The sequence below is a fragment of the Alexandromys fortis genome, unplaced genomic scaffold (genome assembly GCF_014885135.2).
Source record: "Alexandromys fortis isolate MF-2015 unplaced genomic scaffold, M_Fortis_MF-2015_v1.1 scaffold_192, whole genome shotgun sequence".
In the NCBI taxonomy this organism is placed as follows: Eukaryota; Metazoa; Chordata; class Mammalia; order Rodentia; family Cricetidae; genus Alexandromys; species Alexandromys fortis.
The window spans coordinates 216,237-237,035 of record NW_026068071.1 but is presented as its reverse complement, the minus strand read 5'-3'; the positions used below and the strand labels follow the sequence as shown (position 1 = coordinate 237,035).

The 20,799-nt window shown below is 39.1% G+C and overlaps 1 protein-coding gene across 1 annotated transcript; it reads left to right on the top strand.

Moving 5' to 3' along the window:
* The first annotated feature begins 10,904 nt into the window (after positions 1 to 10,904).
* LOC126487941 (FANCD2 opposite strand protein-like) lies at positions 10,905 to 11,438 on the top strand. The gene has a single exon (XM_050121006.1). The coding sequence runs from the start codon at positions 10,905 to 10,907 to the stop codon at positions 11,436 to 11,438; it is 534 nt and encodes a 177-aa protein (XP_049976963.1).
* The last annotated feature ends 9,361 nt before the right edge of the window (positions 11,439 to 20,799 follow it).

Sequence of the window (20,799 nt, the reverse complement as noted above, 5' to 3'; positions counted from 1 at the left end):
TTGGTCTATCTGAGGCACCCTGGCAGTAGGACCAGGATCTATCCCTGGCACACGAGCTAGCTTGTTGGAGCCCATTCCCTATGGTGGGATACCATGCTCACTTATCTTAATATGGGGGCGGGGGGGAAGCAGGCTTGGTCCTTTCTCAGCTTAATGGGCCAGGCTTTGTTGACTCCCCATGGGAGCCCTTACCCTTTTGGAGGAGTGGATGTGGGGGGGGGGCTGTGGGGGGGTAAGGGAATAGTGGGAGTTAGAACTGTGATGTGAATATAAAATGAAATTTTAAAAAACAAAAAGAATCATAAAAAAGAAATTCATTAATGATAAAAGGGTTTATCAACAACATGCTGTTGATAAACATAAAAAATAAATAATAAATTTTGCTTTATTAGAGTAAAAACGAAAGTTCTAATCATAACATAAGACTATATACAATAAGAACTATCAAGTTGTCTAGAAGAAAGAAAAGGAAATAACATAAACAAAAATGAAACTACAATCAACAAGAACAACATCAAGCAAGTAATACATTCTAAATGTCCAGACCATAAGCAATTGACAAATTACAGAGATTAGCCCAATAGTTGTCTTATCCTGAAGAGTTTAAGTCTTATACCTAGTATGACCTTAGCTAAGATGCAAGATGATTGTAACTATAACTATCTAGTCTTCAATCCACCAAAGACTTGAGAATGAAAGTATTATTACCTGAGTAAGCAGGAAGTACAAGCAAACGACTTCCAAAAAATGCAAAAAAAAAAAAAAATGACAGAAACAACTGGTTGCCTGAACAGTTACCTAAAGTTTCTCTGCAACATTGGGGCATCCAACTTTGGCTATAGGCATAGAATCCCTGACAGATCATTTTCAGGAACATGAAAATTTGAAAGACTGTCATGGCAAGGCTCAGCAGTCACTTTTCCTTGAGTCCTTCTTGTCGGGATTGGACAGCATGCTAACTGTCAGAAATCTAGTCAAGAGCAGTCCTTTGCCCAATAGGCTAGTTTTGCCAAAAAGAAAACAAGCTCCAGATGGAGTGTATTGGGTGCACATCATTCTCTCTGGAGTAGATATATGGGTGCTACCAGGAGCAGTCATGTCTCACATCAACAGAATTTTAAGTTATTAAAATATTTAAATGTCATATTCTGTAGGTCTTTGATGTGTTTGAGGATTACCTATCTATATGAAATACATCACTGTGCATCTAGAAAACCTAACTAACATAACCATAAGTGTGACAAATATGGGTGACTATTAACCTGTAAATTTAATAACCTATAAAGTTTAAACACTAAAACTTCACATTATAAAAATAAACAATCTGTAAACAGATAAATTTGTATCAATATACAAATGATCTTAAACAGTAATAGAAAAATAATTTTACATTTGTGTCAATATACAAGAATCCATACCAATCCCAATGTTTGCTCCTGCTCCAACCACCCAAGAGAGAGGGTGTGTGACCCTTCTTCTATTTTATCTCATCAAGTATCTAGAAAAAGACACACCCACAGGGCTAGTCATGCCAAATGTCATTAGCTAAATGGATCAAGCTCCCACAACAGAATACAATGTGAAATTCATGTAATATATAAATGTCAAAGCAAGACAATTTTCCATACCATATCACCTAACAAACTTTTAGTGTGTTTGCTTTTTAGAATTCTAATTTATGCTCCTTCCAAAAGAAGTGTTTGACTATGTGGCAGTGTCCATGTATGGAAAAATATTTCTTTCCCTTTTCCTGATCAAAGAGAAGTCATTGTTACTTTGATTTAGGTTTCCTTAGTCAAATAATCAACATTTCTGTTACGATTCTCATTGAACTACAAGAATTTTCTCTATACAATCAAAATCCTGTTTCCTGGGTCATTTGAAATAACGTTCATTGAACTTAACTATAACTGGTGGTCTTTTAATTTTTTTATTAAAGTACATCAGTTTCTCAAAATTATGGCACGTTTGAATTCCTTATATTTAAACTCAATACTTGCTAGGTTTCATTTAAAGATTCCTTGGAGTTTCAGTAGATTTTTCCCTTTTTTCATACTGACAAATTGAAAACACACTGTGCATGTATACATTAGAAACTGTCTCAAAAGGTCAAAGATGTTGCTCAGCTATAGAACATTTATTTAGTATATGCAAGTTCCTGGATTCAAGCCTGCATCATTGCCAAACCAAAAGCAATAACCAATGAAAACCAGCCCAAGATGTGGAAACAAAGAGCCAATTACTAACAAGCCTATTGGGGTAGTAATGGACTCAACTGGTGGTCCCCAAAAAAAGTCTCCCAAGGACTTGCAATCAGGTGATTATGGAGTCAGACCTACTGCAGCTTGACACAGGTCTGATAATTCTTCCCAAATGGCTAGCTACCATTGGACTGAGAGACTAGCGATCTATCAAGCCTTAGCAAACCTAGGGTCATTTCCCTGAGTCTCAACTTTCTGCTAGCACAGCATTGAGGAAAACCAGCATTTCTTACATGGTGAATGGCTCCCAAAGATAGAAAATCTCAGTCTGAGCATGCCAAGATATGAGGCTTCTCTCTTAGTCTAGATACTCACTGAATGACTTTTGGAGTCATCAAAGCAAGCCAGATTTAAGCAAAAGGAAATAAGTCTCTTATCAACTGTAGAGTTGACAAAAATAAGAAAGAAATCTGCAACCACCTTTAATTGTGCATATGTACTTTTCATAACCCAGGCTACCTTTGAATTGTTATGTACCTGAGGATGAACATGATCTTCTGATTCTCTTGCCTCTACCACTAAATTACAGGCATGCATCACCATACAGGTGTATGCAGTGCAAGAGAACAAATCCAAATCTTTTTTAATACTAGGTAAGCATTCTACCAACTAAGCTACATGTCTAACCTGGCATAAAACTGGGCATGGTGTTTCTTTCCTGGGCATAGTAGACCTTTTCAGTAATATCATCACTGGGGAGGTCAAGGCAGGTAGATTGGAAGTTCAAGGTCATCCTTGGCACACAGCAAGTTTGAGTCAAACAGGAGCAACATGAGTCACCAACGCCACACCATGATCCAGCATTTCATTCGTATTATCTGTTCCGTGAAATAAGCTGCGCCTGGAGCTTCCGACTTCTATTTCTAGCACGAACCTGGTTTTAATCTGCACAAATAGTATGCTGGAACTGTCTCCTTCCTCCATTCTCAGAATAGAGCCTGAAGTTTCTATACCCAGTACTACCTAAAGAAATCTTCTCATAAAGATTATGCAGAATGTAACCTTTTTGGATTCTTACCGTTCGAAAAAGCTTGGCTTTCCCCTTGTGTAACTGATAATTTCACTGTGTATAGGGTTCTAGAATTAACAATCACATGAATGCCATTGCCCCAGAATCTATTTGCATCAGTTTGATGAGTTATTTTTATTCTACTAGTATTCTCCATCATCACCAAAAAAATACTCAATAGTCGCAGTTTTGCAAAATTGTTTTGAAGTCTAGAATTTTCAGTCATTCTTCCTACCTGCTTTTCCCTTGGAAGCGTGTGTCTTTCTTTAATTCTCGATTGTTTTTTCTTCTGTTCCATTTATTTGTTGAGTTATGTTGCTGTCTTACCATTGTCTGTTTTTTCAATGAATAAAAAATCATGAGTTATTCATAGGTGTTGATTCAGAGCAAAGAGGTAGGTTATTTTCATGAAATCCTCTTTTGCATGTAGAGTTGTGCTCTGAAACTTTTATGATCCTTAGTTATGGTGTGGCCATGGCCAGTATTGATATCAAGCTAGGACCATCATATAGACTTACATAAGCAGATACATGGGTGACTCTATTCATGTCTCTCATTCAGGGAGTCTCTGTGCACATTGTGATGTTAGTGTGACATAGCAGTAGCATGCATTCTTCATCAGTTTCTGTGTTTATACCTATCGCTATTGTCAGATCCTGGCAGCGGCTTTGGCTCTTGCTTTTATAAAAATAATCATCAGAGACACAGCTGGAATATTCTGAGTCACCTTCCCTACCACATGCTTATCCCTCTCTCCCCCAAAATAAACACACTTGGTTTTGATTTTATGATACTTCTAGTTATTTGTATAATCCCCATTAAGCTATGTGCTCGTCTGTTGTGTGATGTTTTAATGTTTTGGCTTTTTCGGGGACCCACCACCAAGCTCCCAAGTAAATCACACATGGAGGCTTATTTGTTATGAATGCCTAACCTTAGCTTAGCTTGTTGCTAAGCAACTTTTCTTAAATTATTCTGACTACCTTTTGCCTCTGGGCTTCTATTTTTCTCTATTTCTGTATACCTTTCTTTACTTCTTTCACCGTGGCTTGCTGTGTAGCTGTGTAGTTGGCCCTTAATGTTCTCCTCTTCTTCTTATCTTGCTCCCTCTCTTCCTTGTTTCACCTTCTATTTATCATCTCAGCCTGCCAGGCCTGCCTATCCTTGCTCCTGCCTTGCTATTTGCCTTCAACTCTTTATTAGGATCATCAGGTGTTTTAGACAGGCAAATAATCACAGCTTCACAGAGTTAAACAAGTGCATCATAAACAAAAGTCACACACCTTAAAATAATATTCCTCAACACTCATCAAGTATGTACAGTGTACGATGCTTTTAAACATATTCGTGAAACTGTATGTAAGCAGACATATCCTTTCAATCATTGATTTTTTTGATGTAAGAATTTTTAATACTGTCTTTTTTCATTGTATATAGCTATCCCCATTCTCCCTCCCTCCCCTCCTCCTGTCCCACCTTTCTCTCCCACCCCCACCCATTCCTCAGAAAGGGTAAGGCTTCCCATGGGAAGTCAACAAAGTCTGATACATCACTTCGAGGCAGACCCAAGGTCCTCCCCTCTATATCTAGGCTGATAAAAATAGCCCTCCAAAGAGAATGTGCTCCTATGCTCAGGCACTAGGGATGAGCCCCACTGCCAGTGGCCCACAGACTTCCAAAGCCTTACAGCTGTCCCCCACATTCAGAGGGCCTAGTTTGGTCCTATGCAGGCTCCCCCACTGTCAGTCCAGAGTCAGTAAGCTCTCACTAGCTCAGGTCAGCTATTTCAGGGGGTGTTCCGATCATGGCTTTGACCCCTTTGCTTATATCACCACTCCTCCCTCTCTTGGACTGGTCTCCAGAAGCTCAGCCCAGTGTTTCACGGTGGATCTCTGTATCTGATTCCACCAGTTGCTGGCTGAAGGTTCTATGTTGACAATTAAGTTAGTCATCAATCTGATTACAGGGGAAGGTTCAATCATTGATTTTAGTATTTAATATTAGTTTATAATTTAACATTGGTCTATACTTTTTGATGAACATAGCTCACCAGTCATTTATTTTCACTGTTTCACAGTAGTGTATTGCAAAGGAAATTTATACTTTTCTTAGTGGATATTCAAGTTTACAATTTTTTACTGCCAAAGGACTGTAAAAAAAAAAAAGTTCTTGTATGTCCTGACATGTATCACTAGAATACCTGTCTAGGTTTGAAAGTTGAAAAGGAGCTCTTTGTCAGCTTTCTCAGTACTGATTACTCTCCATTGGATAGGGCTAACCAGCAACAGGGATTGCAAAAGCAAAACAATGCACAGAAGCAGGCTACATCAATCATGTTGGCTTTCCTTCTATTGATAGTCAGTTCCTTACTGTGTCCTTCTATGCAGGCTAACAAAGCAGACAGACTTTCTAAAAGAGATCCATCAGGAGAAGTAGCCATGGATATATGTTAATTGCTCTCACCAGGAAAAATTATATATAATTTATATATCTAATTAAATATTTAAATTATTTATTTTATATAGCATTCTTCTGTACTGACCCAAATCAAAGTGCTTTTAAATATGCATGTTCATATTTAAATATTTTAAGTATATTTTATTATTGTTGGAGAATTTAATGAATATATATAATGTGTTTTGATCAAATTCACTTCTACTCTCTTCTCCAATTCCTACCTTTATTTTTAATTAATTTCACTTAATATGTATAAATGTTTTGCCTGCATGTAGAACTGAGTACCACATGATTGTGTGGTGCCCACAGAGGCCAGAAGATTGCATCAGATCCCCTGGAGCTGTAGTTTCAAAGGAATATGAGCCACTGTGTTGATGCTGGGAATTGATCCTGGGTCCTCTGAAAGAATAGCCAATGCTACTTAACCACAATAGCTTTTAACCACTGAGCCATCTCTCCAGCCCCTTAACTCCTATTTTTATGAGAAAATGTTTTGTTATTTTCACAACATAGAAAAACATTTGCAGTGGAATTTTAATAAAATTCATAGGCACACCCAGGTAAATCAATAGACAAAGCTATGAGACGGGGAGAGAAAGGAAAGAAAAGGAACCTATTTATTCAGGAGTTGTATACATTATACAACTTCTAATGTATCTTAGGAAAAAAGCAGTGCTGTTTTGTGCGTGTATATTACTTATGGATCTCATTTCTACTATTTAATTTGTATGTCTACCATATTACTATTGAAAAAAATTGGTTCCATGTTTTTCTATGGACTCCATGGCCGAATTCTGGTTTCCAATTACTGTATAATATTTTATCATGTACCTCTGCCATCATTAGTATTCCCCAAGTGATGAACAACTACATGACCTTCAGCTTCCTCCTCCAAACAAAACTAAAGTGTTTTGCAAAAATATATCAATATAGTCCTCTTAAATTTTTTTGACAAACACCTACCCACCTACTCCACACACATACCACTTGACCAAAATGGCTTCACCTTATCTACATTGTCACAGGGCATTACTTCATAAAATCTAACCAACAGTTCAATATTACCATTCATCCAGATTCTTCATCACTTTGCCTATTTGATACATTTCTATTTCTTCATTATTTGTAATGTATATCTTCTGATTACCAATAGGAACAGTTACCTCTTTGTAGGGTAACAAACATTTATAAACAATATTTGGGAATTGGGGCGTAGTTCTCTCCAAACTGATTTCTGCTTTTTTGGGGGCAAAGTATTTTGGGGGGTGTTTACAGCAACCTTTCAGAGGGTCTTGATCTATCAAACCACATTAGTCTGGAAGGAACCTACAGGTTCTCATCCTCTGTGAAAACAAAAGAAGAACCTCTTTTCCAAAGCAACATATCCTTAGACCCGAATTTTGAAGACAAAATACCTTTAAAGTACATATGTTGATTTAGCATAGCAGCCCATACAATGAAATATCTCTCTGTACTTACCTTCTGCACAGTCAAAAGTTTAAAGAAAACACAATCATATACATAATCCAAATTCTCTGTGTATATTTCAATTTTATGTGGCTTATTTTTCTTACTCTGTTACTTTTTCTACAAGTTTAATATTTTTATTATCTTTACTCCTTTAATCCATGACTGTCTGTACTCTTTTATATTACATTTACTGTCTCTTTACTCTTTTTCTTCTCTCTCCCCAACCTACATACATTTTTTAAACACAATGTGTCTCCTTTAGAGGTATTGTATGCCTGAATCTGCTCTATTGTGTATCTGAAATCCTTTTCTGTCCAAGAGCACTTCTTAAGATGTTAAACAGCATTACTAGGACTAAGGCTGCTTTGCCTTTTGGTTCCACCCAGTCCAACATGTCAGAGGTCCATTCCCTGCCTCTGAGAGCTGTTCTCTCTACCCTAGATCTAGGGTTGGTTCATAGCAGATCTGTGATGCCATTAAGCAAGTTGTAGCACTCTCCTCACAAACCCCATTTAAATACCCCATAGCCAGACCTCCCAAAAGAGTCAGATTTTATGCTAGCAGCATGGTCCAGAAAGCAGCCGTTTCAAAACTGTGCAGTTTTTTTTTCTGTCACTGCTGAATAAGAAGACCTTTCTAAAAAGAATGATGCCTCTGCTTGCTTCTAGCAAACAAAGCAAGAAGCTGTGTTAAACTCTGTTTTTTGTGTCTAGAATTCCTTTTCAAACTTTCTCAGGATGTAGTTATCCACATTGGTGGATGTTGCTGTCATGTCTGGTCCTGCAATAAATACACAAAAACTATATTATTTGCAATACTGTTTGGTCAATAGCTTAAGTATATTTCTGACTTACTCTTAAATAACTTAAATTAACCCATTTTATATTTTACCATGAGGCTTGTGGCCTATCAGCAAGGTTCTAGCTGACTGCTTGTGTCTATGTCCAGCAAGGCTCCATGGCTTCTCACTGACTCTGCCTTCTCTCTCTCTCTCTCTCTCTCTCTCTCTCTCTCTCTCTCTCTCTCTCTCTCTCTCTCCCTCCCTCTCTCTCCCTCTCTCTCTCTCTCTCTCTCTCTCTCTCTCTCTCTCTCTCTCCACCTAGAGAATCGATTGCTGGAGGCTTAGCCCTGCCTGCACCAGAAGGTGTGTTCAACAGAGCAACAGCCTCCAGCCACACCAATTTAAGGAAGAGGGACCAGCCCCCTGAAGCACAGGCTCCACTCATACTGATTGGAGGAAGAGATGGAGAGACAACAAGGTAAGAATACACTAAACAACTCAAAAAGCAATAAAGCAACACCAGAAACTAGTGGCTCTACAGCAAGAAGACATGAATATCCTAACACAGATGAAGCAAAAGAAAATGATACTGAAAAAAACTTTATGAAGATGACTGAGGTCCTTAAAGAAGAAATGAAATATTACCTTAAAGAAATGGAAGAAGAGACAAACAAAAAATTGGAAGAAATCAACAAATCCCTTAAAGACAACTAAGAAGAAGCAATCAAACAGGTAAAGGAAATGGTTCGAGATTTTAAAACTGAGAAGCAATAAATGAAACACAAACCTAGGGAACTCTGGAAATGGAAAATATGGGCAAATGATCAGGAACTACAGATGCAAGCATAAACAACAGAACGGGGAGATAAATGAGCGCTCCTGAGAAAACTGGGGGTGAAGGAGGACAGTAAAGAGGAGGGGTTGGGAGATAAGAAGATGAGGGAACAAGATGGTCAAATTGGGGAGAGGGATGGAGTGGAAGAGCAATAAAAGAGATCTTGATAGAGAGAACCATTATGGGATTAGAGAGAAACTTAATGCTAGGGGTATTTGCAAGAATCCACAAAAATGACTTCAGCTAAAACTCCTAGCAATAGTGGAGAGGGAGCCCGAACTTGCCTTCCCTTGTAATCAGCTTGATGAATACCCCAACTATCATCATAGAGCCTTCATCCAACAGCTGACAGAACCAGATGCAGAGTTCCATAACAAAGCACCAGGCTGCACTCTGGGAATCCAACTGAAGAGATGGAGGAGGGAATATGTGAGCAAGGGAGGTCAAGATCATGATGGAGATATCTATAGTAACAACTGCACCAAGCTCATAGAAACTCATGAACTTTAGGCTGACAGCTGTGGAGCCTCCATGGGACCAAACTAGGCTCTCCATAAGTGAGAGACAGTGGTGAAGCTTGGACTATCTGTGAGGTTACTGGTAGTAGGACTGGGATCTATCCCTGGTGCATGAACTAATTTATTGGAGCCCATTTCCTATGGTGGGATGTCATGCTCGGCCTTAATACAGGAGTGGGGGGGCTTGGTTCTCCCCTAAATTAATGGACAACATTTTGTTGATTTCCCATGGGAGTCCTTACCCACTGGGAGGAGTGGATGGGGAGTACGTCGGGGAGAGGCGGGGGGGGGGAATGGAAGGGAGAACAGTAGATGGAATGCAAGATGAAATTTTAAAAATGAAAATGAAAAATGTATTTTGATAAGGAAGTTACTACGCAAAGATATTTTTGCTCTTCCCCCTCAACTTTAGTGAAAGATTACTTTAGTGTACCCTCAAAGCCTCCCTATCACTTCTCTAACTGCTCCTTAAGTACTTCGGCATCTATTCCTCTCCTGAAGCCTGCACTTGACTCTTCTCAAGGACATCTGTCCTTTCCCCTTACCAAAAAGCTCACTGATTTTTTTTTCACTTTGACTTTCAAACATGCCTAGAGGTACTTGAGGCTCCGAGACAAATGCCCCCTCTCTTTCCACCTGCGTGGAGCTTGGCTCTCTAAGGCCACTGGCATTACTTCATATTTATGAATGCCCCTCTGTCTTCAAAGATATATTTAAAAAACAAAACAGAACAAGCACCAGCATGATGGTGTGCAACTGTAGTTCCAGCACTTGGGAAACTGAGGCAGGATGATCATGTTTTGGTGGCTAACCTGAGTTACCTAGTGTACTAAGATACCTAGGGATATAAAGCAAGGTCAAGGCTAGTCTGGGAAATATAGAATGCTCAAGACTAGACTAGTCTACTTAGCAAGCCATTATTTTTTATTTGTTTTTTAAGCATTGGAGACTGAACTCAGAGCCTCACACGTGCTAGCAAGTTCCAACTGCAACACACAGGCTCGCTCTTGAAGAAACCAACAAAAAAAAGACAAAAATAACACAGAACAAGATAAAGAAAACATATTCTAACACCACAGCTGAGTTTTTCTGAGCAAAAACATCCAATGAGAAGAGAACCACAAAGAAGAGAAATGAAGAACAACAGGGGAGAATGTCTTTCTGGGTTTGTTCATTGCTTTCATTATGCTATGTTATTTAAGATGCTTTTAAAGGTGACCTAGTGACATTTTCTGCATTACTGGTATAATTATAACATCTTACTTCCTATTCACTTTTATTGCACATCAGAAAATAATTATAAACTATCATCTTTCACTCATAACGTGATGATGTGACCAAAAAAAAAGGGCCTGGTCTCCAGAGTCCCACAACTGACTTTCTAAGGACTGGGCAGTAGGCAGGTTCTGACACCTCACAGAGGGACACCTCCAGCCTCCAGCCTGGAGCCTTGCTATTGGTCAGGTTTTGTTTGTCTGGGTCACAAAGGTTGCTAGGTGCTGGGTGGAGAAAAGAGGAAAGACTCAGCTGCGACCATCTATCTAGTCTGTGTTGTGCAGGAGTCTGGCTGTCAATGGCAGGATACCAGCTCTTTTCACCGTGGACCCCACTGGACGAGAATTTGCGATGGCTGCGGCACACAACACCTACCTTTTCATCCAAACACCCTTTTAGGGATTCTCATTTCTTCCCACAGACCCCTTCTGACCTTGAAGTTCAAAGGTGCTTTCAGGAAGTTGCTGTTATCTTAGACAGCCCACCGGTGGTTCAAACAGGGAGCCCATGGTCACCTGGCCAACTATCAGAGCACGAGACCACCATCCAGAAGAAAGTACTGATTAAGAGGCCCAAGCCGGTCCGCCTCGTTGGAGTGGATTCTGTCTTTGGCAGGTATATTACAGTCCAGCCACCTAAGTGGACTGGAACCCTCAGGGTTTCAGACACATCGGCCTTCACTAAAGTTATTAGCAAGGAGCAACAATGGCCCACAGGACTCAAGGAGCCTCAGATTGAGATGACCTTGGCTATGTGCAAGCAGATGCTACGCTCGATCCTCCTCCTGTATGCGATATACAAAAAGTGCACCTTTGCCCTGCAGCACTCCTAGTAAGGTGCCCCCGTCCGACTCCTCCTGTACTTCACACCACACTCTATGGTATATACCTGGAGCCTATAAAGACCTGTCCATGTAAATCGATCTGTAACATCGTGCTTGCTACTTTGCTCCTCTGTCAAGCTGTGACAATCCAGAAGCTCCTCTCCCCACATTTCTCTTCAGAATCAGGGCCAATGTGCCTGATCAAGAAAGAACATTTCAGCTAAACAGACATTTAAACACTAAACTACCATTGCCATGGCCATGTGATGAAGAACAGTTAAACCACCCAAACCAACCAATCCAGTGTGAACATACTCAAGCCCCAAAGTTAACAAAGAGCTGGCAGCAGAAAAGGGACAATAAAGAAGACAGGCATGGAGTTTTCAGTGTACCAGAAGATGAAGTGATCAACAATCAAAATCTATGTGTGGGTTAAGTGCTATTTGAAGATCAGCCTTCCATCACCAAACATATGCTAACTGCTCAGCCCTAATACCAATGTGGACAATAATATTAACAAATATTAATCTTTACAGACTGACAAGGATAAAGTTGGTAGCATCTTTAAGACTGGACTTTTTAGTGGAAGACAGGAGAGTCCCCATTTCAGCTCCTAATGTTCAATCAAACCAATAAACTACAATTGCTTTATTTAAAAAGAGTTGAAAGTTTCTCATTTCAAACGGTAATTTAGTCCTAAATATAGAATTCTTATATAGCAAATAAGCCAAATGGTAGCTTCACCTTATTGTAACTGGATTCTTTTAAAATTGTGAGTTTGAAAATTGTCCTACAAAAGTTGTGTCTTCTCTAATTGGTGGCTCCCAGCTCCAGATCTTCAAATGTGAGTATATTGCCTATAGTAACTACAGAAACCAGCAAAGTTCAATGGGGGCATTGCTAGAACAGGAGAGTTGAGGAGCAATAGAGAGGGGAATAGCAGGTTACAAGTGATCTGATCAGGGAAGTGGGAAAGGGGGTTCGTTAGGAAAGAGGAGGGGGCAAATACAGAAGAAGGTTGGAAGAGGGCAAAGAGGAATGGTAGGGTAAAGTGATCTGATAGCAGAAATGGGGAAAGAGGCTCTGTACGGAGGGTTAGGGAGGTAGATACAGAAGAAGAAGAAGGGAGGAGGGTAAAGGGAAATAACAGGATTTAAGTAATCATGTGGGGGCAAGTTCCTTAGTGAAGGGGAGAGAGGTAGCTATAGGAAGATGGGGGGATAAAATAGCCATATGGATGACTGAAAAGGCCATAAGAAATCATACTATTAACCATTTACCTAAAAAACCTATAACACAGCTAATTAAATACTTATATGCATACATAGTTTCGTTGAACTGTTTTCATCTGTGCTAATGGTACTTCTTCAAGGAGCCAAGGACCACTTAACAAAAAAAAAAAAAAAAAAAACTCAATACCTGACATGAGAAGTACTCTTTTGAGTTTTGGCCAGGGCTGTCTCAGAAACTCACCAAAATATAGCTTACTGCTGTTGTCTTTGGTTATTCCTCAGAGTTTGAAGGTAAATACCTATTGCTGAAGATGACATGTACTCAAAAACAAGGCCCAGAGATCCATTAGCTAGAACTGACCAGAATTCACCCTCCCTGAGGACTAGCTTTATGATACCAGAAGGTACCACGTAAGCTTTCAAAGAAGAGAAGCAACCAACAGTCCTAACTAACTATAACACCCATGAACTGTGTTAAGGGTGGCACCATTCACAATGGGCTGGACCTTCTCACACCAGTAATTAAGAAAATACCCTAAAGACTTGCTTACCTCCTGACTTTATGGAGGCATTTTATTTTTTCAATTGAGTCTCCCTTGTCTCTGATGACTCTAGTTTGTGTCAAGTTGTCAAAAAACTAGCCAGTACAACTGGCATCTTGTCAACCTGACACATAAACACATGACTTTTCATTTAGAAACTTTCCTTTCTCATTCATCTCCCATGTCCCCCGTGTTAATATTCATATTACAATAGAAAATATAAATAAAAGTCCCGAGGTCCTTACAAATTCAAACATATTAAAAACTCCAGTCTTTTTAAAATATCCAATTTCTTTAAAAATTTCCAAATCTTTTAAAGATGATTATTTCAAAATTGCAACGGCAATAACCCCTCCGTCCACTCCTCCTCCATTTCCATTCAGAAAAGAGGGCAACCCTCCCATGGATATCAACAAAACATGGCATATCAAAGGCGCAGTAAAACGGGGCATTTCCCCTTGTATTAAGGCTGGACAAGGAAACCCAGTATGAGGAATAGGATCCCAAATGCTGTTCAAAGAGTCAGAGACAGCTCCTGCTCCCAATGTTGAGAGTTCCACAAGAAGACCAAGGTACAAAACTGTAACATATATGCAGAGGGCCCAGGTCAGTCGCATGCAGGCTTTCTGGTTGTCCATTGCATCTCTCTGAGTCTCTCTGAGCCCACATTCATAAATTCAGTGGGCTTGCTTGTGATGTCCTTGACTTCTCTAATTCATACAATCCTTCCCCCAAAAAAGATGTTCAAAGTCTTTTAGCTTTACATTCCTGTAAAACTCAAAATTAAATTAAATAACTTCACATTTCAAGAGGGAAGAACCAGGGCACAGTCACAATCCGAACAAACAAGACCAAACTTCCAATGTCTGGGATTCACGTATTCTGGGCTCCTCCAAAGGGCTTGGGTCACTTCTTGTCTCTGCCCTCAGCAGCATACACGGCTTGCCTTCTAAACTCTGCCAGGCTCCAGTTCAAGGATGCTGCTGTTCTTGGTGATTATCCCATTGTACTGGCATCTCCAAAGTGCTGGGGTCTTCTCCTGCAGTTGGGCTTTGCTTTCACCAATAGCCTCTCCTAGGCTCTCTTCATGTTGCCAAGCATACACTTCTTTCCATGGCCCCTTCAGTCCTAGGCCTTCAACTGCTACTGAGGTTGCAACTTCTCCAATGGCCTCTCCCAGCCTTTTATAATGCCAAATTGCAGCTGCTCTCCCCAACCCCCTCATGTCTTCAAAACCACTACCATCTGAGTGATGCTTGGACTATCACATTCAGCTGCCAGCTATGTCTGGAACACAGATTCTGTGTACTGACTCTCTGGAAATACTTTCACATCAATGATGCTGCTCTCTCCTAAATTACTGCTAGTTTCTCAGCTTCAGATGACCAGAATTGAGTTTCCCAGCAAAACAAAGGCTTCACTTGAGTAGTTCTGGTATCTTGTTAACCACAGCTGATTTTTTCAGCCCAGCTGACAAGAACCACAGACTCTTAATTCAAAATAACAAATGACCCAAGAGAGTTTTTAAATTTCCTATTGAAACTTCCTAAGACCAGACTCTATCATCTGAACTGTTCTCAACGTTATTTTTTTTCTTTTTTATTAAATCCTTCTCATTTTAACTGTTTGAGCAGGAATGTGCTATACATTTCTCCCCTCTCATTTCCCCTTCTTACCTCTACTTCCACCCTCTCCCTGCCCTCCACACTCCCAATTTACTCAGATCTTGTCTTTTTTTCCCTTCCTAGGCAGATACATGTGCGTCAGTCTTAGGGTCCTCTTTGTTTCTCAGGTACTCTAGGGTTGTAGCCTGTTGGTTGATTGTCCTTTGCTTTATGTTTATTATCTACATAATATATTTGTATATTATATATATATGAGTGAATACATATTACATTTGTCTTTCTGTATCTGGGTTACCTCACTCAGAATGGCTTTTTCTAGTTCCATCTATTGGCCTGAAAATTTCAAGATGTCATTTTTACTGCTGAGTTATCCTCCATTGTGTAAATGTACCACATTTTCCTTATCTGGTCTTCTGTTGAGGGACAGTAATATTATATCCTTTTGAGTTCTTTGATTGAGGTGAAGAATAGATGTTATAGTTAGAGTTATAGTTTTCCTTAGTTATGATAAAAGATAAAGTAGATATCAATATTGTAACTATAATTCTTGCTTGATACTTGTCTTGTTATATGTAATTTTATTATGTGAAAGTTAAAACCTTCCTTTTTATTTAAACAAAAAAGAGGAGGTGATGTGGGATTCCCCTCTGTATGCTGTAAATATCACTGGTTAATAAAGAATCTGTCTTTGGCCTGGCAAGGCAGAATAGAGGTAGGCAGGGAAAAAGAAGGCAGAGTGAGGAGAAGCCATGTAGACCTGCCAGAGACAGATGCCAGACAGAACCTTGCCTAGGTAAGCCACAGACACAAGATGTTACACAAATTAACAGAAATAGGTTAAATTAAGAGGTAAGAGCTAGCCAACAAAAAGCTAGAGTGAATAGGCCAAACAGTGATTTAATTTAATTTTCTGTGTGGTTATTTTGAGTCTGGGTGGCCAGGAAACAGCAAGCAGCCTTCTACAATGTGTTCAAGTGTACTTCCCATTTTCTCTTCTTTGAGGTTCAGTGTGGATGGCTTTATGTTGAAGTCTTTGATCCATTTGGACTTGAGTTTTGTGTATGGTGACAGGTATGGATATATCTGCAATCTTCTACATGTTGACCTCCAGTTATGCCAGCATCATTTGTTTAAGATGTTTTCTTTTTTCCACTTTATACTTTCAGATTCTTTGTCAAAAAATCAGTTAGTTGTTCATAGGTGTGTGGATTAATGTCAGGGTTTGCAATTTGATTTGTTCAGGTGTCTGGTTTTGTGCCATACCAAGCTGTTTTCATTACTGTAGCTCTATAGTAGAGCTTGAGGTCAGGGATGGTGATGCCTCCGGAAGTTTCTTTTTTTGTACAGGATTGTTTTGGCTATCCTGGGTATTTTGTTTTTCCATATGGAGGTAAATATTATCCTTTTGTGTTCTGGGACATATTTTGCTGTGGTTTTATTGGGTATTGTGTTGAATCTGTAGAATGTTTTTGGTACGATTACCATTTTTGCTTTGTTAATTTTACTTATCCAAGAGCATGGGAGATCTTCCCATTTTTTTGTGTGTGTCTTCTTCAGTTTCTTTCTTCAAGGGCTTAAATCTCGTATCATACAGGTCTTTCACTTGTTTGGTTAGGGTAACCCTAAGAAATTTTATGTTATTTGTAACTATTGTAAAGGGTGATGTTTCTCTGATCTCTTTTTCAGTCTATTTATTACCTTTATAAAGGAGGACCACTGATATCTTTGAATTAATCTTGTAATCTGCTACATTAACTGATGGTGTTTATGAGTTGTAGAAATTCCTTGGCAGAACTTTTGAGATCACTTAGGTACACTATCATATCATCAGCAAATAGTGAAAGTTTGACTTCTTTTCCAATTCATATCCCCTTGATCTCCTTTTGTTGTTTTATTGCTCTAGCTAGAACCTCAAGTACTATACTGAATAGATATGGAGAGGGAGAGAGTGGACAGCCTTGTCTTGTTCCTGATTTCAGTGGGATCACTTTTAGTTCCTCTCTATTTACTTTGATGTTGGCTTGCTGTATATTGCCTTTATTATGTTTGGGTATGTTCCTTGTATCCCTGCTCTCTCCAAGACCTTTATCACAAAGTAATGTTGAATTTTGTCAAAGACTTTTTTGGCACCTAATGGTTTTCCCAATCAGTTTGTTTATATGGTGGATTTCATTGACAGACTTTTATATGTTGAACCACCCCTGCATCTCTGGGATCAAACCTATTTGGTCATGGTGGATGATTTTTTTCTGATGTGTTCTTGAATTTGGTTTGCCACTGTATTATTGAGTATTTTTGTGTTGATGTTCATGAGTGAGATTGGTCTGTAATTTTCTCTCTTAGTTGTGTTTTCATGTGGTTTGAGTATCAGGGTAACTGTAACCACATAAAAAGAGTTTAGCAATGTTCCTTTTGTTTCTATTGTAGGAACAGTCTGAGGAGTATTGGTATCAGCTCCTCTTTGAAGATAGAATTCTACACTGAAACCATTTGACTCTGGACTTCTTTTGTTTTGGGAGACTTTTGATTACTTTCTATTTCCATAGAGTTAAAGCTCTATTCAATTTGTTTATCAGGTCTTGATTTAATTTTGGTATGTGGCACTTATCCAGAAAATTGTTAATTTCCTTTAAATTTTCCAATTTTGTAGAGTACAGGTTTTTAAAGTATGACTTGATTCTCTGGATTTCCTCAGTCTCTGTTTTTATATCCTCCTTTTAATTCCTGATTTTGTTAATTTGGATATTTTTCTCTGTCTTTTGGTTAGTTTGGATAAAGGTATGTCTATCCTGTTGATTTTCTCAAAGAACCAACTTTTTGTCTCATTGATTGCTTGTATTGTTTTCCTTCTTTTATTTTTATTGATTTCAGCCCTCAATTTGAATATTTCCAGCTGTCTATTTCTCCTGGTTGAGCTTGCATCTTTTTGTTCTAGAGATTTCAGTTGTTATGTTAATTCACTATATGTTTTATTTCTCTATTTTCTTCATGTAGGCATTTAATGCTGTAGATTTTTCTCGTACCATGGCTTTCATTGTGTCCCACAATTTGGGGTATGTTTTACTGTCATTTTCATTGAGTTTTAGAAAGTCTTTGATTTTTTTATTTCTTCCTTTACCCAGTGGTGAGTCAGTTGAGCATTGTTCAGTTTCCATAAGTTTATGGGTTTTCTGCCATTTGTGTTGTTGTTGAATTCTAATTTTAAGCCATGGTGACCCAATAAGATACAGGGGTTATTTCAAATTCTTGTATCTATTGAAGTTTGCTTTGTTACCAAGTATGTGATCAGTTTTAGAGAAGGATCCATGGGGTGCTGAGAAGAAGGTGTATTTTTTTTTTTTTTTTTTTTTGCTTTTTGGTGGAATGTTCTATATATGTCTGTTAGACCCATTTGAGTTCTAGTAATGTTTCTTTTACATAAGTAGGTGCTTTTATATTAGGGGCATAGATATTCAGGACTGAGACTTCATCCTGATGAATTGTTCCTGTTATGAGTGTAAAGTGTCCATGTCCATCTCTTCTGATTGATTTTAGTTTGAAATCAATTTTGTTAGATATTAGTATCGCCACACCTGCTTGTTTCTTAGGTCCGTTTGGTTGAAAAACCTTTTTCCACCCCTTTACTCCGAGTAGATACCTGTCTTTGTGGCTGAGGTGTGTTTCTTGTAAACAGCAGAATGTTGGATCCTGTTTTCACATCCAGTCTCTTAACCTGTGCCTTTTTATATGTGAATTGAGTCCATTGATATTAAGTGATATTAATGACCAGTGGTTGTTAACTCCAGTTATTATTATTATTTTTTTGTGGGAGAGATTGTGTGTTTCCCTTCTTTGAGCTGTGCTGATGAAGCGTCAATAGATGTCTGCGTTATTGTGGGCATTGTTGGGTTCCTTGGGTTGTGATTTTCCTTCTATTACTTTCTGTAAGGCTGGATTTGTAGCTACATATTGTTTAAATGTGTTTTTATCCTAGAATATCTTGTTTTCTCCATTGATGGTGAACGAAAGCTTGGCTGGGTGTAGTAGTCTGGGCTTGCATCCATGGTCTCTTAGTGTCTGCAGCACATATATCGAAGACCTTCTGGCTTTCATGGTTTCCATAGAGAAGTCAGGTGTAATTCTGATAGGTTTACCTTTATATGTTACTTGACCTTTTTCCTTTGCAGCTCTTAATAGTCTTTCTTTATTCTGTATGTTTTGTGTTTTGATTATTATATGGTGAGGGGATTTTTTTTGATCCAGTCTATTTGGTGTTCTGTATGCTTCTTGTACCTTTATAGGAATATCCTTCTTAAGGTTGTAAAAGTTTTCTTCTATAATTTTGTTGAATATATTTTCTGGGCCTTTGAGCTGTAATTCTCCTTTTTCTACCCCTATTATTCTTAGGTTTGGTCTTTTCATGGTGTCCCAGATTTTCTGGATGTTTTGTGTTAAGAATCTGTTGGATTTGTTGTTTTCTTTAATCAGTGAGTTTATTTCTCTATAGTATATTCAGCATCTGAGATTCCTTCTTCTATCTCTTGTATTCTTTTGGTTAATCTTGTCTCTGTAGTTCTTGTTCATTTACACAGCTTTTCCATATCCAGCCTTCCCTTGGTTTGTGTTTTCTTCATTACCTCCATTTCATTTTGTAAGTCTTGAATTTGTTTCCATTACCTGTTTGATTGCTTCTTCTTGGTTTTCTTGGATATTTTTGAGAGATTAATTCATTTCTTCTACCTTTTTGTTTGTCTTCTCCATTTCTTTAAAGGAGTTTTTCACATTCTGTTTAAGGGCTTTTATTATTTTCATAATGTTACATTTAAAGTCAATTTCTTCTACTTCTTCTGGAATAGGGTGTTCAAGTCTTCTTGTTGCATGATCACTAGATTCTGGTGTTTTCTTGTTGCTTTTCAGATTGTTGGAGGAATTATTGCATTGATGCCTGCCCATTTCTTTCTTCAACTATAGCCAGAAGAGTCTTGGCGTCTTGGTCCAATCTTTGCTGTAACTGACTGTGTACTTGGGGAATTTTCTTGGTCTGGCCTCTCTCAAGGCCCCTCAGCACTGGAGCCAGTCATGCTGGCGTGTAGAAGGAGCTGCGGGCTGTGTTCCTGCCACCCAGCTCCCAGCCACCTGGCTAGCTTATGCCCTAAAATAACAACACACATACTGTATTCATATAAACACTGCTTGGCACATTTCTATTAATGTGTGTAGCACCACGAGGTGGTGACTTACCAAGGAGATTCTAGCCTATGTCCATCTTGGGTCGGAGCTTCATCGCATCTGCGTCAGAGAGGAGAGCTATGGACTCTGTCTGAGGCGTCTTACCTCACTGCCTTCTTCCTCCCAGCATTCTATTCTGTTTACTCCATCCACCTATGTTCTAACCTATCAGGCCAAGCAGTTTCTTTATTGCTTTACCAATGAAATCAACAGATTGATAGATGACACTCCCACATCACTGGTGGATCTAAGGACCCCACCGATGGAAAGACGTGCCTTCTGGCTGGATCTCCTCAGTGCAGGAGCAGGATCTATTCCTGGGCCAAGGACCTTACAGATAATAGGGCAGGCTCTCTGGATGGATCTCCTCAGCACAGGAATAGGGACTCCTGGTGGGCCAAGGACCCCCACAGACAAAAGGGCGAACTTGGGTGGGGGCAGGGTCGTGTGGAACAAAGAAGCCCCTACAGCAGGAGCTGGAGGTGCCCTGCACTCCCTTCCGGGGTTGAGCAATTCTTTAAATGTTTTTTGATCGTCACTCCCTCATCTAGAGTTAAGAAGCCAATAATCATCCATATTGATTGGGCCTATCCTAGTCCGTTCCAGATTTGTGAGGCATGATGGCATTTGGTTAATCGTTATCGTCTACCTGAATGGTTTTATAATAATTAGAGAAACATGCTTCTGGGAACTTCTGTGAATGAGTCACTAGGTTAGGTTAACTGAGGTTAGAAGATCTACCCTGAATGTGGTTGGTACCATT